The sequence below is a fragment of the Diospyros lotus genome, chromosome 6 (genome assembly GCF_014633365.1).
Source record: "Diospyros lotus cultivar Yz01 chromosome 6, ASM1463336v1, whole genome shotgun sequence".
In the NCBI taxonomy this organism is placed as follows: domain Eukaryota; kingdom Viridiplantae; phylum Streptophyta; class Magnoliopsida; order Ericales; family Ebenaceae; genus Diospyros; species Diospyros lotus.
In genome coordinates, this window is record NC_068343.1 from 3,673,508 (window position 1) to 3,696,866 (window position 23,359).

Consider the following 23,359-nt stretch of genomic DNA (forward strand, 5'->3'; position numbering starts at 1 on the left):
AGCAATATAGGTCGCTCAAGGACCGAAGGAAGGAAGAGATTTTAGCAGCACAGGAGAAGGCTGTGAGGGACTATCGCCTTTCAACGGACTGTCAAGAGAGAAAGATCAGTTATGGGGGCTGCTTTACGAAGTATGGATTCTATCTCGCACGCTCGTATCTGGAATTAAAACGCCCAGGAGAACAGTTCCCTGAATTGGTCTATACTGATGAGGTTGAGGAGTCTGATGTTCCTGACTGGCGAAGATATAATGATCCTGACCCCACTAGTCCCAGGGCTTATTTGAATGCTCGTTTGGTTGATAATCTGGAGAACTTGTCGGGGCCGTGGAAGCCGTATGCCTTCGCCTCAGAGGAAGTGAAGATGACAGATGCCCTACCCACAGCTGATGACACAGTTATTGCATCCTCGGGCCAAGGAGAAGGGGAGGCCCCATCTGCTCCGAGTAGCGGTGCTCCCAGTTCTGGCAGGAGGAAGCGGACTTAGAATAGACCCCCTTTTTTTTTTTTTTTTTAAGTGTAGTAGCTTTTTCTCTGTTGAGTGAAGTATCTTTTATTTGTATGAATAAGATTCATCTTTTTTCTTAAACAGTAGTTACAGCTTGCTGATTTTTACTATTATCTCCCATCGAAAGTCTGGTTCCGACCTTAGGGTTTTAGACTCTTCATGCCACAAGGTGGACTATGGGCGCTTCAGCCCATAGTGGTCCTTTGGCCATTCCTTTTTCCTGTTATCGAGCCAGGCCAGTTGAGTAGGCTAGCGGGATAACCTTTTGATTTCAATGTTGAGGGGGTGCTGTGGACATATTTGTCACTTCGCTAGACCGGGCCACTTGGCTTTGAGGCAGGACGGCTATCGTAGTCGTCGGGCCTATTGAGCCGTGCTTTTCTCATAGCGTATTATGCGGCAGGGCCTTTTGCATTATTATCGGGCTTAGTAAAATATCTTACTAGCGGGACATTAATTTGCTTGCTAATGCCATTTGATTTTTTCACCTCCGGGCAAGACTTGTCTTATTATTCTGCGAGGAAGCAATAAAAAAGGCTTTTTTTTTTTTTTTTTTTTTTGGTGCGAGAAGGGACCCATAGCGGGTCGTTCTCTTTCCTTTGCCTTGAATAATAAAGAAAGGGAAAACACAAGCATTTTACGTGGTTCGGCAAAATGTGCCTACGTCCACGGTCCCTCTTCGGGTTCATATTATTATTGCGTTACATGTCCGAAGGGGAATATAATTTCAGGTGGTTTATGCTCCAAGTTTTACCCATGGTTTCACCCTGGAGCGTTTGGAGGATACAGGTACTAGGACCTATCATTTCTTGAATGCGGTACGGCCCTTCCCAATTTGCTCGAAATTTTCCATCCTCTCGGTGTGCATTGGTGATGGCTGATTTCCTGAGGATCAAATCTCCCTTCTTGAGAGGTCGGCTCCTTACACGAGAGTTGTAATAGTTGGCGACCCTTTTATGATAGGCAGCGATTCGTACAGCCGCCCTGTCTCTCTGTTCCTCGATGAGATCAAGACTCTCTTTTAATGAATCAGAGTTTTTCGAACCGTCACATTTATCAAAAGCATCCAATCGGGGTGATCTGCACGAGATTTCCACAGGGATCAAAGCTTCTGTTCCATACACTAGGTTAAATGGCGTTTCACCTGTTGAGACCCGACTGGTTGTTCGGTAGGCCCACAAGACGGTAGGCAATTCATCCACCCATGCTCCCTTTGCGCCTTCTAGCCGAGTTTTCAAGCCATGTAAAATTGTTCTGTTGCTGACTTCTGCTTGTCCGTTAGCTTGGGGATATGCTACTGAAGAAATCCTTAGCTGAATGTCCAAGCCTTTGCAAAAATTTCGGAAAGAATCACAGTCAAACTGCTTTCCATGATCGGTGTTAATGACTCGTGGGATTCCAAATCGGCATACAATGTCTTTCCATACCATGGCCTCTACTTTCCTCGCACTGATGGTGGCTAGGGCTTCGGCTTCAATCCACTTGGTAAAATAATCTGTTGCCACTAAAAGGAATTTCCTTTGCCCTGTAGCTTGCGGAAATGGGCCGAGAATATCCAAGCCCCATTGAGCGAATGGAATGGGCTGGAATGTGGGTTGTAGTTGCGATATCGGAGCAGAATGAATCGGGGCGTGCCTCTAACATTTATCACACTCTTTGACCTTTGCTTGAGCATCATGTTGTAATGTGGGCCAGAAAAAGCCTGCTCTTAGGATTTTGGCCGCAAGGGCCCTTCCTCCCAGATGCTCACCGCATACTCCACTGTGAACCTCAGTCAAAGCATAATTGGTTTCTCGAGAGCCTAAGCATTTGAGGAGTGGCATAGTGTGCGCTCGCTTGTATAGCATCCCATCTATTATTGTGAAACGAGCTCCTCTAAACTTAATTTTCTTAGCCTCTCTTGGGTCTGCCGGTAATTCTCCCGTGGTCAAATATTTGTAGAAAGGGGTTCTCCAGTCGTTACTATTCTCAATACATGCTACTTCAGATTCTTCGATACTTGGTTGTTGAAGGACTTCCACATATACTGTTCTCCCAGTAGTTTCTTTAGTGGATGCTAATTTGGATAAAGCGTCTGCATGGCCATTAAGGGATCTGTTGATCTGTACTAGCCGGAAACTTTCGAAAAACTGTGCGAGTGCCTTGACTTTCTGGAGATACTGTCCCATGGCCGGCTCTCTAGTCTCGTATTGCCCGTAGTATTGCTGAACGATCAGTTGAGAATCACTGTGGGCTATCAATTGTGCTACCTCAAGTTTTCGGGCTAACCTCAAACCAGCGATTAGTGCCTCATACTCGGCCACATTATTCGAACTTGGAAAAGCGAATCTTAGAGAGTATTCAAGGGATTCTCCTTCTGGTGGGATAAGCACTATTCCCGCTCCACTCCCTTGGGAACTGGCAGCCCCATCAACAAACAGTAACCACTCTGTTATGCTCTTTTCCTTGGCCTCCTTGGAGGGTGTACATTCGACAATAAAGTCTGCCAATGCTTGCCCTTTTATAGCCTGCCTAGGATGATATTGTATGTCATATTCACTCAACTCAATGGACCATTTGGTGAGACGACCGGAACACTCAGGCTTTTGTAAAATGCTCCGTAATGGTTGGTCTGTTAGTACGCTAATGGAGTGAGCTTGGAAATATGGCCTCAACTTTCTGGAGGCGTTCAATAGGGCCAGTGCCACCTTTTCTGTGAAGGGATAACGCATTTCCGGCCCTTGTAGAACCTTACTGACGTAGTACACTGGTCGATCCACCTGCCCTTCTTTTTTAATCAGTACTGCACTTACTGCTTTGTCACTTACACCCAAGTACAAATATAACATTTCCCCAGTTTCAGGTCGAGTCAATAAAGGGACTTCCTTCAAGTACTCTTTTAATGCCTCAAATGACTTTTGGCATTGCTCCGTCCACTCAAACTTTTTCCCTGTCCTTAACGTCTGAAGAAACGGGAGTTCCCTTTCGGCCGATTTGGAGAGGAAACGCCCAAGAGCCGCCATTCGACCTGTCAACCGCTGCACTTCCTTAATTGATGTTGGGGGTTCCATATCCAGTATCGCTTGTATCTTTTCGGGGTTCACCTCGATGCCCCTTTGTGTGATCATATATCCTAAGAATTTTCCAGACTAAACGCCAAATGCACATTTTGCTGGGTTTAGGCGCATTTTGTATTGCCTAAAGACTTCAAGCACTCGTGCCAGCTTTTTAACATGCGATTCCTTCTCCCGACTTTTCACGATCATATCATCGACATATGCTTCCATTGTATCACCCAATAATTCCTTAAAAACTTTATTCACCATGCGTTGATAAGTGGCCCCCGCGTTCTTGAGCCCGAATGGCATAACTCGGTAACAATATGTCCCTTTTTCTGTAATGAATGATGTTTTCTCCTGATCTGGAGGATACATCATTATCTGATGATACCCTGAGAAAGCATCTAAGAAGCTCATTAGATGATACCCAGATGTTTCATCCACCAGACGATCAATCCGAGGTAATGGGTAGGAATCTTTAGGACACGCCTTGTTGAGGCCAGTGAAGTCTATACACACGCGCCATTTTCCGTTGGGTTTTTTAATCATAACCACATTGGCCAACCACTCTGGATATAACACCTCTCGAATGAAACCTGCCTTTAGTAGCTTATCAATTTCTTCTTCTAACGCCGGTAGCCTATCAGGGGCGATATTCCTTTTTTTTTGTCGAACAGGCTTGAACTGAGGATCCACGTTCAAATGGTGACATATCACGTCGGGACTAATCCCTGGCATATCCCTTGGTGTCCAAGCAAAGACATCCAAATTTTCTCTAAGGCACCCCATGATTTCATCTTTTACTGGTTTCGGAAGCTTCATGCCCACATACACTAACTTCTCGGGATCTGTGTCACTTAATCGCACTGCTTCTAACTCTTCCACTGGTTGGGGCTTGCGAGCAGTCTCTTCTTCCAGGGATTTGTGTATGGCTTTTTCAGCGATAGATAAAGTCTCTTCTGCCTTTTTTCCTTTTGTGGACGATACATAACAGGATCTAGCCTTCCTCTGATCTCCACGAACTTGCCCTACTCCTGAGAGCGTGGGGAATTTCATTAATAAGTAGCAAGAGGACACTACAGCCCTCATATCATTGAGGAGCGGTCGGCCTAAAATCATGTTGTATGCTGCAGAAGGGGCTTTGACCACCATGAAATTCGCCTGTCGAGTCACACTTTGTGGGTCGGCGCCTAATGTGACAGGTAGTTGAACAGATCCTGCTACCGAGACAGGTTCTCCAGTGAAGCCGTACAGGGGAGAGGACACTTTTCTCAACCGGTCTTGGGATATGTTCATTTGTTCGAAACAATTCCAATAGATTAGATGAACAGAGCTGCCGCTATCCACCAAAATTCTACTGATGGGGTGTTTGGCGATAACTGCAGAAATTACCATTGGATCATCATGTGGAAGTATTATATCACCTCTATCAGCAGGGGTGAACGTGATTGGCTCCTCGTCCTCTCTCACCTCCATCACAGAGTTGACTTGGTAGGCCTGACGGGCATAGGCCTTTCGAGAAGAAGAAGTATTCCCAGCTAAGGTCTCGCCCCCAGAGATAACATGAATAGCTTGATGAGTCGGCTCATTGTCAGGGGCGGCCACCATTCTGTCATCCCTTATCCCTTCATTCTGTCGTAAATTTTGTCTATCTTGACCTTCGGGCCTTTCTTCCCTTCTTTGACGGTCTCTGTCATTTCTACCTTCAGTCCTTACGTATCTTTGCAAGTGCCCTTCACGAATGAGTGCTTCTATCTGATTTTTTAGCTCCCTACACTGATCGGTAGAGTGTCCCCGAGTTCGGTGATACCTGCAGTACTCTTCTTGATTTCTCCTCATGGGGCGATCTGCCTTTTTCGGAAGCTGGAGGAGACCAGACCCCTCTACTGTCGCCAATATAGCTGATCGGGGTTGATTGAGCCTAGTGTAATGATGAAATTGTGGCCCCACGGTATCCGACCTCCTGGTCCGTTCTTTTCGCTGGTTTGATCCTTCTTCAATATCTCGTTCTTTCCTCTTTCTTTCTCCGTCTTCACTTCCCCCTATCGTTCTCATCATTTCCGCATGGAGTATGTACCTGTTAGCCCGGACGAACAGGTCTGCCAGAGATTTCGGAGGGTCTAGGGATAATGATTCTTGCAAAGGGGTTAGTCGTGTCCCTTGGAACATGGCAGACACCGCCATTTCAATCGGTAAATTACAGATCTCAAGTGTGGCATTTCGAAATCTGTCCACGTAGTGCCGTAGGGTCTCTTTATTCCCTTGTCGAATGCTAAGCAGATATGTCGCATCCTTCTTTCTCTGACTGTTAATAATGAATGCTTTGATAAATTCTGTTTTTAGCTGCCCGAATGAAGAGATAGATGCCTCGGGTAAGCCGTTAAAACAGGCTCGAGCATGCCCAGTTAGGGTTAAAGGAAATGCCCTGCACATTATCTCGTCGTCCCATCCATGAAGCATCATTAAAGATTCATAATTTTGCACGTGATCGTACGGGTCGTCCTTTCCTGAATAAGGATTTATTTGAGGCATCTTGAACTTCCTCGGCAAAGGTTTCTCCATTACCTCGGCCACGAATGGTAACTTTCCTCTGGATTGTTCCTCAGATGTAGGTAATAACTTATTCTGTTGTAGGACCCGCTCAATCATCTTTTTCATATCGGCGGCCTCTCGTGCACTAAATGCAGTAGGGTTATCCTTAGGCCCATCATTTTGCTTGGTTATGGGTTTTGCCTCCCGGCCTCTTTCCATCGGAGTGCTGGCTACTGTTTCCGAATATCTTCCTCGTTGTGGGCTTCGTCTTTCTGTCTTTCGACGGTCAGTTCCTCCTTGATTTCCTCGAAGAGAAGATGTTTGGCTGTGATCTTCCCTTAAAGGAGACCTTGGTTGATTGTTTCGAGTTTGGACAGGTTGGACGTGGGTTTCAGGGCTTGCGTCTCGATAGGAGTCGTTCCCTGGTACCTCTTGACGAGCCCTGTGAGATGGAACTATCCCCGGGATGAACTTTCTCAATGCAGCTGGGATTGTCCCGTGGGGGACCAGACTTTGCAAAATACCAGCCATTTCCCTCAGAGCTTGTATTCCTTCAGCGTGTTGCTGTCGTAGGGCTTCGTACTCAGCCCAAGGCACGACGGATGGGATCTGCATACCTGAGTAGGGTCCCGAGTGAATATGTGGGGCGGTAAGAGGAGGCACCTGAAGTTGGGCCCCCAGTGGGTGAGAGGGCTCTGGAAGGGGCGGCTGCTGGTGTGTGAGGGACGGGTGACCCTCACGAGGGGATTGATGGGTGAGGGACGGTTGGCCACCATGAGTGAGGGGAGGCTGTCCCTCATGGGAGAGGGGCGGATGGACCCCATGGACGAGGGGTAACGGGCCATCGCGAGTAGACTGATGCTGATCTTCCGCTCGAGGGAGGGTTTCTCGTCGAGGCGATTGGGCCCCACGGGAGAGGGTCTGGCGATTGCTTCGAGTTTGAGCCATGATGAGAGAAGAGTGTTGCAGCTTTTTGTTTGCGTTTCCCACAGACGGCGCCAATTGTTGTTACACGATTACAACAATAAAATTTATAAAATGGGAAACCACCGATGGATGACCCTCGTATGGCTTATCTGAGCGATGGATGAGTCTCCGGAGGTGTTTCCGAGCAATGGATGACCTATTAGAGAAAGAATCGGTTAGGAGCGCGGGCGAAAATCCCCGCGCGGACCCTCCGATGCTTAAGTTAGATCACCGTAGAAATTGAGTATTCGAAAGTAAGAGAGTAAATGCGAGAGCCAGAGATTGCATACCGAATGAGAGAAAGTGACCTCCTATTTATAGCAACAAGATGGGCATCCATGTGTCGCTTGCTCCGAGTTTTGTGGCAAGAATCTCGGAGGGGCTTTGACTGAGTTTCGCGGGAATAGCCTTAGGCCGACTTTCTTGGAGGCGGTTGAGTAAGAATGGGAGGCCCGCGGAGGCGAGTGTGGATCCCTGGGTGACCCTCACTCGGGGGTATCTGTTAGCATGGAAAAAAGAGCGTGAGGGGCCGTGCACGGGCGGCCGCGTGTTGGCAACCGGGCACGCGGCCGCGGCCTTACGCGGGCAGCCATATGCTGCCAGCCGCGCGCGCGGCTAGCTGCGCGCGAGGCCTTGCGCGCGTGGCTGCGCGGGAACAGCCGCGCGCGCGGCCTTGCGCGGGCAACCGCGCGCGAGCAGCCGTGTGCGCGGTTGCCTTCCCCCGAGTGGGGTCACTCGGGGGTACTGTTCCCCCGAGTGACGTCCACTCAGGGGAGGGGGCGCTCCCCCCTGGCACAGGGGCGCGGCCCCCACCAGGCAGCCGCGTGCTGCCTGGCAGCGCACGCGGCTGCCCATGGGGGCCGCGCCTGCCACCCCCGAGTGACCTCACTCGGGGGTGGTTCCCCCTGTGTGGCCTTCTTTGGCCACCAAGGGCTGCCACGTGGCGCTCTCTTGGGGTGCCACGTGGCGCTCTCTCGGGGGGCCATGGGGCGCTTTCTTGACCCGATTTCTTCGGCACTCACTCTGCTTTTATTTATTTTATACATAACAGAAGCAATTGCACATGCACACATAATTTGATATTTGATTGTTGGATCAATTACACATAATTTGATATTTTAATTGTTGGATCAATCACATAATTATTGAATTTATGTATTTTTTAATTATCATTTGTTATATTAAATTTGAAATAGTCATGGAGAGATTTTTAAAACGAAAATATTTGTCGGTTGTAAAAGATGTTAATAGGGAGAAATTAAATAAATTATAATTAATTTTTAATATATTTATATTATTTTTTATTTAATAAATTTGTCTCACTGAAAAAATTTTCTGACTCCGCCCCTGCTCATTTTCTAACTAATTCTTAACCTTGCACAGGCAGGGGCTAAGAAGCGGGAAGCCCATATACAGGAAGCAAAAAGGAAGAAAAATATTAGAAGAACAGAGAATAAGATGGCAAGGGACAGAGCATGGTCCGGAAGAGCAGAAAAATGCCATGGCTTGACTCTTGACTGTTGGTTTCTGCAGATGTTGGTCCTCAAGTAGTACAAGTGAAGCTCATCCTTGAATCATACGTTGGGTAAGTATTCACTAATTTGGTTACTTATCAAGTAAAAGAGTAAATTACATCTCATGTGGCTGTGAAAATTAGTCGATTTAGATGAAATCACATCAATTTCCATTTTTTCTTTATCTTGTGAAGGGCTTCGGCATTGGCTAGCTATACCATATACAATGGAGTTGGCTTCCTCTGCCTAGCCGTCACCCTCGTCGTACCGTCACCTAACTCCCTCTCCGACTTTGTGCTCCAACCCTATGGGGGGTAGCAGCGCGAAAGGACGGTACTTGGAAACTCATCTAACAATTTTGTTACTAAATCACACATGACATGATGGGAACTCACTAGGCATTATTTATTATTTCTTCTCAAATTTAAACAAGATACATAAGGATGGTGACAGGAAACCCAATTTTATTTAGCTATGGCTGATGAAGGGTCCCTGTCCCTCGATGTAAATTTTGAGCTACAACTTAGTAACATAAAGAGATTGTGGTTACTGGGTTTTTGTGTTTAGGGTGGGCGTCACGAGTCAAGAAAATATCAATTATATGACACCCAAAAATTATCCATAAGTGGTCATGTGTTGGTTTGAGCCGTTGGAGATAGGAACGAAAATATGAACCCTAACTCGCTAAATAAGTTAAAATTGCACTATTAATCATTTTTCAATTCTCTCTTGTAGGGACTTAGGGATGCGTAGTTGCAATTGACTTCAACTTCAATTGCAGAATTCCAATTGATTTCCATCGAAGAAAATGGAAGAATCCGCAGCAAAGATCACGAGGAGAACAATCTACGCCTTTCTTCAGCACTACCAACACCTCACCACCGCTCCACCGCTCCTTGTTCTGCCCTTCACGGCCTCGATTCTCCTCTCGCAGGCCCTCGCCGCCGTCACTTCCCCGCCGCCGTATCTCATCATCTATGCCGGCTTCCACGGCGGAGGATTCCCCGCCCGCTCCCAGTTTGTCTCCCTTCTCAACAACATTCATCTCTCCCAAACCATTTTCGCCCTAAGTATTGCCGTCGCAAAAATTCTAATAATCCAGGCGGTGATTCTGCAAAAGAAGTCTTCTCCGCTAACCTTTTCTTCATTCGTGGTGCTTTACAAGCGCCTGGTTCTCACCCAAGCCTGCAATTCAGTCCTCCTCCTCCTCCTCGTCGAGGCTGCCATCTTATCGCAGCTTTTGCTCGGCTTCAATTCCCATAAAGCAATTGGGCTACTGGTTGCCAGGGCAATTTTCTACTGCTTTCGTGCATATGCCGGTGTAATCTGCAACCTGGCTTTGGTGGCGGCGGCGGCCGAGAATCGGGTCGGGTTTGCGGCGATCTACAGGGCTTGTTTGATGAGTTGGGCCAGAAAGTCCACAGCAATCTCCCTGAATCTTGCCGTCAATTTGAGCATTCTCGCGGTGGAAAGGCTATTCCGGTACCGAATAACGAGAGCTTATCGTGAAACGGGAAGCTTCGGGCCTGGGTTGGCTATGGAGGGGCTGTTTATTGCCTACTTGTATTCTCTCTTGATTGTCCTGCACACAGTTGCGAGCTGCCTCTTCTACAAGAGCTGCAGGGGAGTAGACAATAGATAGTGTTTACAAATGTAAAGTCGATTGGGCTGTGGCCCACTCACTATGATTTTCTTACGTAAGTTAATAAATACTTTTAATAAAAGAAAATAAAAAATTGATCAAATTTAAAACTATTAAATATTCTAACTCAAATCATATGATTAATAGTTTTTTCATTTTTATAAATTAGCGACCAAATTGGAGTATTTTTACAATTATATTGGTAATATGTTAAAAATATAATGCATTATTATGTTTACTAAAATAAAATATATTAACAATATAATTTTATATATATAGCATCATAGGAAGAAAATTGATATGAAAATGTAAATGGGGCCACCAGAAACTAGCAAATTGGATAAACGAACAGTTTGGGCTGGTCATGGCCCATTATGACCCAGTGGCCAGTCCCTTATGGGCTTATGTGAATGGGTCTGTGTCCAGTTTTTGGAGAAATTTTGAGTCAATCTGTTAAAATTATTTGTCAAATTTATTAACCAATCTTAATTATTACTTTGTTAAATCATGGATTTAATGATATTAGGATTCCCATTACTAATATCATTATTATTAAATATTGATTCCATTAACATAAACAATTTAAAATAGGGAAAAGCAATGGTAAAATTAATGATTAGTTACAAGACAAAAATGTAATTAACATAAGCTAATTAGAAATGATGAACACCAAGTGATAGGTTTGTTGACTTTGGGCACTGAATTCCATGAAAAGGCCTTAGCCATTGATTATGCATTGAATTTAAAGAGACATTATTACTAAACCTTGATAAAACATCGCCCAAATGCATAAATTTAAGCCTTAAAAGGACATTAGCCATCGATTATGCATTGAATTTAAAGAGACATTATCACTAAACCTTGATAAAATATCGCTCAATATGACATAAATTCACCTCCTCAATTTTCACATTTTTTTTTTTTTTATTGTGGTATCCTAAAGTTCATTTGATTATAATTACACTTTTGAACTAGATAATTTTATGTCATATGAATAGTTAGCCAATTTTGGAGGTATGACTAATATTTACACGCTTATGCTAACTTGACATCCATTGCCTCAAGATTTGGATCGACTTTATAGTCTATTACTGATGTTAATGAAAATAAAATTTAAACTTTTGACATTATCTTCATTTTAGTTTGGAAGCTTCCCAATCTAGTTTAACCAAATAATACTACTTCCGCCAGAGTTCTGCCTTCCAACAAAGATGATGATGGTAATAAATGTGCGGTGATTGGATTGAGAATTAGGTTAAGAATTTGTCTGATTCTTATAATTTTAACAGGTGAATGCTGATGTTATAGAAAAAATTCATTTAAGAAGAATAAAAATGAAAGAGAAGAATTTGACTTATCTCTTCTTTTAGTTTTAGATTTTTTAACACAAATAAAATCCACATCATCAATACTAATAATCCATCATTCTCTATTAGGTGAGTATATGTTCTGAACCATGCTAGTCAAGTATTCATATAGCATGAAAATGATTGGTTTAGGGGTGCAATTGAGATCAAACAAAGTTGTGGGTATTATACTAAAAAAATTGTAAAAATTGAGAAATGAATTTATGCCAAATTGCACAGTAAAATTAAGAGTGTCACAGTAAAAAAAGTAAAATTGAGAGATGAATTCATGGGTCAGCCATAAAACATGTCTTGACAATGGCAGAGGTCCAAATTACAAGCGACATCCATTGCAGATCGGCCGGAGATCTGCAATTGCCGGGTCATAATCCACGCCATTTTCTTAGATTCCATCACATATAGAGAGACTCGTTTATTTCCATTTTCTTCCCTCTGGTATTCGGTCAATTTGGCGACTGAGCCGGCCGCCGTGGATTCTGCGATACTTCCACCGTAAATATGTAAACATACAATTATACTTAATTGATGGTAATGGGCACAAGACTAGAGAGCCATCAATCAGCACTTGGTTGGGTTCGTCCTGGTCCTGCTAAAAGCCAATGCCGCCTCGCTGTCTTGACAGTAGCCGCCGACGGCATGCGAATGCGATAGCCGATAGCAACATGATGTTCAAATACTGTGGTTGCCAACTTCTCTTTGGCAACTATATATATATATAATGTGATATATTTCTTCTAATATTCTGTATGCATGATTAGATACATTATTATATAATATATTAATTAATACAAAAAAACTGTCCCTTTTAAAATAAAAAATAATGTTAAATATAATCTTAAAAATAAATAATAATGAATTATGCATTTATTATATATGTTAGTTGATTAAATATTTAAAACATAATTTATTAAAAAATTAAAAATAAATAACACAAGAATATGTAATTAATGTAACAAAATTAACCAACCTCTATATATTCATAAGACCATGCACATGATATTTATGCGTACATAATACAGACTGTCGACCCACTTCTTTTAAATTTTATAATAATAATTAAAAAAAAATTTGGATAATAAGAGAGCGAGGAGTGTGTGTTCACTGTTCACTTTAGCCGGAACTTTCATACTGTGTGCTCTATCAGCCACGGCAAAAATATCCAGACCGCTGAACTATTAATTAATTATATTCATTCCCCCCAAATGGCTTGCTTTAATTACATATGTAAAATAGAATATTATCAATGTGTGACACACAATGATGGGGTACTAAAGTTAATAAAATTAAATATTTTACACATTTTAAATTGAACAATGATATGGATTACTACTTCTTCAAAAATAATGGACCAAAAGCCAAACTTTTCCTTCCACCAGGCGGCTACGTACATAGCAATTAAACCAGAGAAAGAACTAGAACCAGCAGCCTCCAGATATTTATATAAAGAGAGAGAGAGAGAGAGAGAGAGAGAGAGAGAGAGCGTGCACAACGTGGAGCCAGGCAGCAGATATATATGGAGATGGCGGATCCGACTACTCCCCTCCTCTCCCCACGCGAGCCAGAAGAAGCTCCGAAACACAAATCCAACGACGAGACTATTGAAGATAGTATAGGAGATTTTGGGTGGAAACAGTTTGTTCAGTCTCTCCTTATCTCATTTGCATGGGTCTTCGACGCACAGCAGACCTTCATAAGCGTCTTCACCGACGCCCAGCCGGCGTGGCACTGCAATCATCAAGACCAAGAACACGATTACTGCAGGGCCACCGGAAACATCTGCCAGCTTCCCAGGAGTTCATGGTCCTGGGATATGCCTGACAACAGCTCCATAGTATCGGAGTGGTCGCTAGAGTGCACGGGCTCGGTCGTCACCGGCCTGCCGGCATCGTCCTTTTTCATGGGCTGCGTCGCCGGAGGACTCATCCTCTCGACCCTCGCTGACTCCTCCTCGCTCGGCCGGAAAAACATGCTTCTGCTGTCGTGCCTGCTCATGTCTCTTGCCGGGGCATTCACAGTCTTCTCTTCCAATATCTGGATTTACTCGGCCCTGAGATTCGTATGTGGGTTTGGCAGGGCAACCATAGGGACATGCTCTCTGGTTCTAGCAACCGAGCTCGTCGGAAAACGGTGGCGAGGCCAGGTTGGGATCATGGGATTCTTCTGTTTCGCGGTAGGGTTTCTATCTTTACCGGCTCTGGCTTACTTAAATCAGGGATCTTCGTGGAGATTACTCTATCTATGGACGTGTATTCCCGCACTGTTCTACTGCGTATTGATCCATTTCTTCGTCCACGAGTCACCCCGATGGCTCTTCGTTCGGGCCCACGAAAAAGAACTCCTCGCAACGCGGAAGAGTAATAATGATCTGTACTCGGCAATCGGGATGCTAGTGGAGAAAAGCTGGGCAATGAAACGACTGGCAGGGGTTATGGCTGTCGGATTTGGGACCGGAATGGTGTACTACGGGATGCCACTGGGCGTCGGAAGATTGGGATTCAATCTCTACCTCAGCGTGACGCTGAACGCATTGTCGGAGCTGCCGGCTGCGCTCTTCACATTCTTCCTGATCGGGAGACTGAACAGGAAACCCTCCGTCTTAGGATTCAACACGCTGAGCGCAACATGCAGCCTTACGTGCGGCGCCATCATGACGATGACTGCTGGCGGCGGCGGCGGAGAGACGGTGAGGTGGAGGAGGGGATTGGAGGTGGGGCTAGAAGTGGTGGCGTTCTTCGGGGCGTGCACGGGGCTTAACGTGCTGCTGATATACACATTGGAGTTGTTTCCGACGTGCGTGAGGAACTCGGCGGTGGCGCTGGTGCGGCAAGCGCTGGTGTTGGGCGGGGTGGTGAGCCCGGTGTTGGTGGCGGCTGCCGCCAAATATGGGGTAATGATGCTGTCTTACGGCGTGTTTGGGGTGACAATTGGGTTGTGCGGGTTGTTTGCTACGTGGCTGCCGGAGACGAGGGGTCGTGTTCTGTCTGATACGATGGAGGAAGAGGAGCACAAGCTCAGTGACGAAGAACCTGCTCCAGTTTGTTGACCACACACCCTGATGCCTGAATGTGCCTCTTTCTTCTTCACTTCTTTTTTGTTTTTATTTTGCAGAAGAAATTAATAAGTTGTGCATATATTGTAACCAAGGCACTCAAATAAATAAAATATTTTTTATTTTTCCAAAATTTAAGTACCATGAAAAAAAATCATTAAATATACCCTTATGTATATATTTAATAAAAATTAAGATTTTATCACGTAAATTAATAATTTTAAATTTGGATATTTTTGTACAATATGATGGCTTCAAACTTTAATGATCGATGTACATTTGGTTGCCTCAAATGAATCAATCTTTGTCCCAATCCCTGTTTTTAGATTTTGACCCTTGTAATCGTATGGGGTTCTTTCATTGGGGATAAAGGTATTGGATGATGCAGCTGATGGAGAGGAAGAGGCACGACAAGTAGAGACTGGAAGCCCCAAATTGTTATTAAATTAGTAATGTGCGCGCGCGGACAATGGTATTGGATGGCAAGTTGTCATGCGCGTGGCAGTGGCAGTGTGGTGGGCTGTTGGGAGGGGGGACAATGGTATTGGATAAGAATAATGCTAGACCTACAAATGCGGCGACAAATGGGTTGACAAATCCATTCTAAATATTTTTAAATTAATTTTATATTTGCTCGTTCATTTTCAATTCTATTCTTTATTTTCCAAAACTATCCTCTCTCAAACTCTCTGACTCTCCCCCACTCTTTCTCTCTCAAAACCCTCTCTCAAAGCCACTCTCTCTCAAATCCACCCACGGGTGCAGTGTCCGCACCTACACCGCTCTCATACCTCTGTCGCCATCAATCCCACCATCATTGCTCGCACTGCCATAGCCCAAAGATGGTGCCACCACCATCTCTCCTGCCAACACTGCTCATCGTCGCCCTCTTGCTCGCATAGCTATCTCCCCTGCCAACACCGCAAACATTCCCGCCATTGCAGTCACCGTCACTCTTCCCACCGCCCACTGACCACCGTTGCTCGCCCCCCAAACCACATCTCGCACCGCCTCACCCTTACTCGCCGTTGCTAGCAACTGTCGCCCAAACTTCACCTTCTCTCTCTCACCCTTGCCTCTGAGGAAGGAATGCCCTATCGCTGCTCCCATCGTCGTTGCCTAAGGATGGCCTCACCGCCGTCGCCCCCCAGCTCTAACCGCCCAAACTTCATCCACTCTCTGTTATGTTTTTTTTTATTTAAAAAATGTAATTTTAATACAAAATAAGAGATTATTTTAAAATATAATTGATACTATTGCAATAAGTTGGTATTTAAAGTGATCTTAAATGAGAAAATAAATTATTTAATTACTTGTGTGCTTTTATTATATATATATATATTAATATTAACATTTTTATTAACAACTATCAAGATTGTTGTTGTTACATATGATTGTAAAATAATAAGAAAAAAATTGTTGTTATATTTGATCATAAAATAATAAAAATACATATCTAATTATATTAGATTTAATTTTAAAAATATTGATTTTACTCCAATCTTATTTTACACTGATTTAAGTAATTTTACCAAGTTATAATTTTACTCCAATCTTATTTTACACTACTCCAATTTTACGAAGTAATTGTACTCCAAACTAATTTAAGTAAAATATTAATCTTATTTTACACAAATGTTATCATTTTATAAATAAATAATTTAAATAAAATAATTTAATTAATACCCTCAAATTAAAGAAAAATTAATAACAGAGCATGAAATAAGAGAAAATAACACAAGCAATATTTTTTACTTAATTATCAAATATACAATCAAAATAAATTATGTTCTTTCATAATTCAAAATAAATTATATTTTTTAATTTTTATTTCAACAGCTAAATCATCATAAAAAAACAACAGAAGCAAAAAAATATATATATAAATATATATATATATGTATATGCAAAAAAATAAAATATTTATAAATATATATATAAACATTGTTTTTATAGCCACGATGGGACTTGATGGTGGCAGTCCGAGCGATGAGGGGGTCGACGAGGGCGACGACGGAGGGGCCATCCTTGGGTGATAGTGATGCAAGAGCGGTGTGTTGGAGGAGGGACACTACAACTCGTAGGGGTTTGAGAGAAAGAATGGGGGAGAGATAAAGTGATTTTGAAACGGGGGGAGTCACTGCAATCGGGTTTGAGAGAGAGAATGAGAGAGAAATAGAGTGGGTTTGAGACAAGATAGGGAGGAGAAATTGCAACTAGGTTTGAGAGAGAGAGAATGTGGGAGAGATAGAGTGGGAGTTGAGAGTGAGTAAAAGAGAGAGTTGAGGGTTAAACTTGTAATTTTAGCTAGAAAATTAACTTGTAATTTAAACGAGTTTGTCAATTCGTTTGTTGTCACATTCGTCTGTCTAGCATTATCCATTGAATAAAGGCGGAGAGGAGTGGAAAAAAGGGTTGGAATCTTACATTACTGAATTTGTTAAAAGAGAGGCATGGATGGATATGAACTCTTGAGGTTTATAAATAATTGGTAGGGCAGTCCCATTAATTTAAAAGCTATGGACATTGGGCAAGTTGGGCCGGTTTCAGTTTCAGCCATCTGGGCCGATCCATTGCTCGCTCCTGCTTTGGGCCCAACTGGCTAGTAGTTTTATTTATTATTATTATATTTAGATAATATTGGTAATAATAGTTAATATACAAAACACTTTTATTAATTAATAAAATATTACAAAATAAAATGAGTTCAACATCAATCAATACAAGTATTTTATAACTAAAAATAAAATACATTTATTATATTTAACAATTATTGTAACAATTAAGATTACACTACCTTCACGAGTATAGTCTAGTGGTTGAGACCGTACATGTGCTGATTCCAAAGAATTTTGAATTCTAACTGCTATATAACCAATCATAGGTCTCGTGTTCAAATCTCACCGTCAAATTTCGTGATTTATCTATGTTACAAAAAATTTGGGCCGAAGTATTTCACCTTTTAATCTTTTTTTATTACATTATATATTATAATAATTTAGCTGCCGGGGGATACGGAAGTCAATTTGAAAAAACATAGGGCCATAGGGGTCAAGGCATGACGCTAGGGTTTGCCCTGGGGCATGTCCCTATAAACGGGGGAGATAACGAGCCGTCGAATACAGAGGCGCCTTAGGCCGAGCGCTTCCCCCGTGAACGGCAGGGGTGGCGTGGTATTCCACGAAGAAAGGTTTTACGAGTGGCGCACCGTCGGTGCGATAGGCGTAAACATCAAAGATCGGGGGCTCCATGGCCGCTTTGCTGCTCCAGCTTTTGCAGCCAAAGCGAGGGGAGACCCCTACATTTCTGTGTCTTTCTTTTATATCATTTTCTTCTTTCTTCTTAAGGATTCTCTGATGAGATCCATGGATGTGTGTGTGTGTTGACGCCACAGGCGCGATCCTGTTCTACGGATGAGGTCTCGAAATTCATGCGTCGAGGCGAATTTGTATATGTTTGCTTCGGTTGATTTTGCGTGTGGGGTGGGTTTAATGGATAATCCTGGCAGTCGGAAGTGATCGATTCATAATCTGGGAAAGAAACTGAAATTGAATCCCTTCAATTCAAAGTTTAAACAATTTGTAAAAATATATTTTGGAAATTTGAACTCAATATTCGAATTTTAATAACTAGGCTTGTTTGATTTTTGGTTTTGCTTTTGAATATTAAGTTCTATTTGTGTTTGGTTTTTGTTGATTTGTGAGTGCCTTTGAAGATTGAAGTTAATCAAAATTAAGAAAGCTCTGTAAAATTGGAAAAATAGAACTTGATATTGTTTGGTTCAAGCTTTAACGATCCCAAGAAGAGGATGTTGATGTTATGCGACAAAATAAAGGACGATGTTACCTTTCTTTTAATCTTTTTTATTTGTGATAAATATTTGCCTTCGAATGCTACAAGAAAAATGAAACAAATTTTGCATCATTGTTGACATGGCCACCCATAAAGCCTTATGACCATTGTTAGCACTTAGCATTTTCAATTGACTTGACTGCATTCTCATCATCCTCCACCTCCTCTCCCTCGTCCTGTCTGATTGTGCACAAAATTCAAGAATCATCAACACCCAATTCTCCCCCCGCTTTCCACAGTCTCTCGCTTGCTGCTTTCTTTGCCCCGTCTTCTTCCGGGTACTAAAATAGGCAAGCACTTGCGAAAGATGGGCTGAGGGAGACCTAAACAAGGCTGGCCATGAGCAACTCAGCTCAGTCAAATCCCCTCCGGGCACTGTTGACTTTTGGAGCATCTTGTTTCATTTCTTCTGCATTTTCACCCTGCACCCACAGAATAAAATTTCTTACTTGAGATGGCAATATAACTCGGTTCCCCCCATTGGTGGAATTTGAGGGGGGGGGGGGGGTTCAAGACGTGTGACATTGTAAAAGAACTATGGATGACAAGGATGGATGGATGGAAAGAATCATGTACCTCTATAAAACCGGGATCTACGACCGCCTTGCCGAACATGATCTTCTGGGCCGGGGGCCTCGTCAAGTCTACCTGACTGAGATAACAATGGTCCCGAGAGTTGGACTCTTCCATTCTTATAATCCTGCGGCATTTCCAAATGCACAAACAGATAAGGAAAATTGCAAATAATTGGAGTTGGCAGCCTTGCTATCAGTTTATATCTGAAACAATTCCTCTTTAGGTGAACTTATTTACCAGTGGGAGTTCCTGAGATTGGTACAGTTCAGCTGAGTCAAAAGAATCCGCCCTATAAGTCTGGCTGCGTTGCCTTCGCATTGCGCGCCGGGCAGTCGAATACGGTTCAATGCTGTCATGGCCTGAGAACTCTTCATTCTCTTGCTCCTCCTCTGGGTCGAAAGCATGCCTTGAATGCAGGGTGCTGGATGGATCCATAGCCCTCAAATTTTGACCTCTCGAACTGGCCTCACTGTACAATCTCACGGGGCCGGCATTCCTGTTTCGCTTCCTCACCCATGCAAAATCGCTCGATCCGGTAACTGCTGGAACCGACTTGATACTGTCGACCTGGGATATCTCTGTTACCTGGGAAGCCTCAGACACCTCGGACACTGTATCATAGGGAGTTTGCAGTGATCCCCGGTGCTCAGTGGCTCCTTTCCCCTTTAGAATGTGTGCCTTGCCACCATTGCTTCGTCGACCATATTGACTGCTCTCCACCTCCTTCAAGGACAATATTAATTAGTTCCAAACTTCCAACTATTTTGTTCTGTAACTGAGTGATGATGGAAGCAAAGAAAAGGGGGGGAGAGAGAAATATGTTTGTTGGTACTACCTTAGAGATAGAGATCGGCTCTTGCAGAGCTTTTCGGCTTCTTTTTGGATTTCTTCCAGATGCCCGTGCTTTGGCATCAGCCCTTCTTCTGAAAACGTAAGAGTGCCCCATTTCAAACTTCAGTCACAAATAAGACAACAGATTAAAATGGGTAAGCAAGGTGTTCCCCGCTTCCAGGCGCAGAGCTTGGACCTTTGAGAAGCTGGATTTCGGTCCTCGGCAGAGATGAAAATTATCATGAATACACTTTTAAGGTTATATGGCTAATGTTAAATGACTTCTAATTCCCATGGCCCCTTTTTCTTTGATCATTATAATGGTAACGAGTCAAGAAAGGCCTATCCTCGTGTGCCTACGTGGTCTATGTTTAGCTTCGTCTCTACTATGCCCAATTATCTATACTTGGCAGAGAGAGAGAGAGAGAGAGAGAGGTCTGGACGACCATGATGGCCGGAGTATATGAATCTAACCTTCGAACTTCATCACGAATCTTTGCATCGAACTCTTTGTTAGGTGGGTACTTGGGCAAGCTCGATGGATCGCATGCGTATGGCTTTGTGGCAAAATACTGAGACACAGGTGAAGAAAGTGAGCGAGAAAAGATCCCTCAATAAGAAAATAAAACTTGCAACGAGAGGAATTAGTGAACTACTGATCTATCTACAGGGTGGGTATTGAATTAAGAGCTAGTTGGAGGCTAAACAGCCTATAATCAACTGCAAAAGTTTATGGGTAATTCTGTTCGTATTTTAATTTTTAATTTTGAGTTTTAAATTTATTTTTAATTGTCTGAGATTGTTGAAAATATATATTTTTTTATCTGTAATATTTTCTGTATTTTGAAAATTTTGAATGTGTTTGTGATGAAAACAATTAAAATAATTTTTTATTGCTTTAAGTTTTCTTTTATATTTTGTTTATTTTCAAAAATAAGTTTTTAAAAATATAAAAGTAATACGTTTTTACTATTTTAAAAAAATTAAAAATAAAGTGAAACAGTATGGAGAACAGACCAAGCCTTTAGGCAGACGGACACATTTGACATGAAGATGAACCATTTGGGCAACATCAACTTTTACACAGAAAGTTACCTCAGAATCAAGGGCAGACGAAGTAGTCCCACGGTTGTGAGGTTCTATGGAAAGAAAAGTTTCCAGAAGGTTTACAGCACTCTTTGGAAACTCTTTGCACTTCTCTCGCAGAGAACTTAAATAAGGATACTGAGGTTTGAACATGGTTGCAAGAGGGAGTTTGGAATTTTTCCAGAACTCATCCGGCGGAGAACCACACAGCTTGAAGATTTTGTGGAGCTGTTCAACCTGCACCCAGAAGAAAAAACGACTGGTTAGCGAGTATATATAGAAAGGATTGGCGAGTTAAGATTTCTCTTTAGCAACATGAAGATTGAGAGGAGGTTACCTACCTCGGTTCTCCCCTTGAGAATGGGCTTGCCAATGAAAAGTTCGGCAAAGACACAGCCCACACTCCAGAGATCCACTGATGGACCATAATTTGTTGATCCCAGTAGAAGCTCTGGAGGTCGATACCATAGAGTCACCACTCGACTGGTTAATGGTTGCCGGTGTCTCGAACTGATATAATTTGCCAATCCAAAATCTGCAATTTTCAAAACTCCTTCATTGTTTACCAAAATATTGGATGTCTTGATGTCTCGATGCATTACTCCTCTCGAGTGACAGTGCTCCAGCCCAGCCAACAGCTGCCGCATATAGCACTTAATCTAAAAAAGTAACAAAAAGAAACGCAGAGGAAGATTTAGGCGAGAAAACAATGCAGAAAAACCATTGTTTTTGATTTGCTAACTTGTACGGCAATCCGATGCACAAAGGGATTGTTAACAAACCTGTGCGTCGCTAAACTTGATGTCAGGACATGACAACAGCCCAGAGAGATCGTGTTCCATGTACTCGAATACAAGGTATATGCTGCATGAAAATCTGTTGGTAATTAGACCCTCCAACTTCATGATGTTAGGATGGTCAAGCCTGCGCAGAATCGCGATTTCTCGAGCCATAAACCTGACACTCTCCGGTTGAAAAGTGTCAAACCTGACCTTCTTCAGCGCAATGATCTGGCCGGTTTCAACATTACGTGCGCGATACACGCTGCTGTATGTCCCTTGCCCGATCTACAGCAAACGTGTCCACCAGGTTATGTGAAATGGAGAAACAAACATAAACTGATCTCAAGTTATTACACACTACATATGGAATTGAGAAAAGATCCAAGTAAACGTCTGGGTATTTTATTTATACCATAAAATCAAACAACAGGAGCATCAATTACTGAGATATATATATATATATATATAAAATAGGAGCATCAGATAAGATAATAATAATGGCCAAATCAAACAAAATGAAAGAGCAAGTAATAACAGAGAGTCTTGTGGCGATTGGTTAACCATCATCCTACTAGCGTGTAAGAATGAGGAGGTGTACCTTGTCTAATTTCTCGAACAAGTCGGCCTTGAGGGGCAGCCATCCTTCGACGGCCTCGCCGGCAACGGCACTAAGCCAAGGCGGCCAACCGGCGGCAATTTGTGCAGCCTCTGTATACCTCCCAAATCTCAAACTGAAAACGGCCTTCTTCTCATCTTTCGCCTTCTTTATGGACTTGAATTTCTTCAAATCCGAAATGCAGCTGTCGGCGGACTCATCGTCGTTCTCCTTCTCAGGCTCCTCCTTGATCTTCTCTAATTCCCCAAACCCCGCAGCTCGTTTGAGCAACACGGGATCGAAATGCCCGCCGCTAGAGCCATTGTGGTAGCGAGAGCTGCCGCTGCCGCTGCCGGCGGAGGAGTGGGAGGCCCTGAAGGAGGAATCGTAAACAGGCGGCGGAGACGACGCCCGTTTCGAGTTAATGCAACCCATCACATTAGCCCCCCAAAACCCATGAAAAAGTCGATCGGAAATCGTGAGAGAAGACACAGATTCAGATCGACCCCAGCCGGGCGGAACTGGGTGGGTCAAAGGGGCAGGGGCGGTGGGGGGTTTCGAATTCCCCCTACATTTAGCACCAACATCAAATGGGTTGGCATATGAGCACAGAGAGAGGGGCCTGGTTTGATGGTCAAATTTGGGTGAAATCCCCTCGAAAACAGGACAGGAGAGGCTAAATTGGGAGGCGAAATAGGTGTTGGGTTGTCATTGATTTGCTCTTTCTTGCATCTGGGTCACGCGATATCTTCGCTGAGATCGTTACGAGAACGAGACCAAAGGCAGAGACAGTCGTGGGTCCAAATTCCCCCCTCATCTTTCTTTTGTGCTTCTTCGTCTTGTGGTTTGCGAAAGAAGAAAAAAGAGAAAGAGAAAGAGAAAGAGAAAGAGAGAGGGGTGAAATGTAGCCGTTGAAAAGTTCGAGCTCTGGTTCCCCGTCAGTTGCTTTGGTGGGTTGGAAGAGAGGGCACAACCGCCCACCAACTCCATAGTTCCACTATTTCTTTCATTATTTCTACACTT

The 23,359-nt window shown here is 43.3% G+C and overlaps 3 protein-coding genes across 3 annotated transcripts; 2 read left to right on the top strand and 1 right to left on the bottom strand.

Moving 5' to 3' along the window:
- The first annotated feature begins 9,364 nt into the window (after positions 1-9,364).
- LOC127803664 (uncharacterized) lies at positions 9,365-10,198 on the top strand. Its single transcript, XM_052340070.1, has one exon. The coding sequence runs from the start codon at positions 9,365-9,367 to the stop codon at positions 10,196-10,198; it is 834 nt and encodes a 277-aa protein (XP_052196030.1).
- A 2,806-nt stretch (positions 10,199-13,004) lies between these two features.
- LOC127803205 (organic cation/carnitine transporter 3-like) lies at positions 13,005-14,747 on the top strand. Its single transcript, XM_052339283.1, has one exon. It carries the CDS (start codon positions 13,079-13,081, stop codon positions 14,606-14,608), a length of 1,530 nt encoding a protein of 509 aa, XP_052195243.1. The 5' UTR covers positions 13,005-13,078; the 3' UTR covers positions 14,609-14,747.
- Positions 14,748-18,312: 3,565 nt separating this feature from the next.
- Positions 18,313-23,297, bottom strand: LOC127803572 (cyclin-dependent kinase C-2 C-like). The gene is made up of 9 exons (XM_052339892.1): positions 22,340-23,297; positions 21,742-22,026; positions 21,301-21,618; positions 20,969-21,196; positions 20,348-20,445; positions 19,878-19,965; positions 19,280-19,765; positions 19,043-19,166; positions 18,313-18,888 (listed from the first exon to the last, which is right to left on the bottom strand). Exons 1-9 carry the CDS (start codon positions 22,769-22,771, stop codon positions 18,884-18,886), a joined length of 2,064 nt encoding a protein of 687 aa, XP_052195852.1. The 5' UTR covers positions 22,772-23,297; the 3' UTR covers positions 18,313-18,883.
- Between the last annotated feature and the right edge of the window lie 62 nt (positions 23,298-23,359).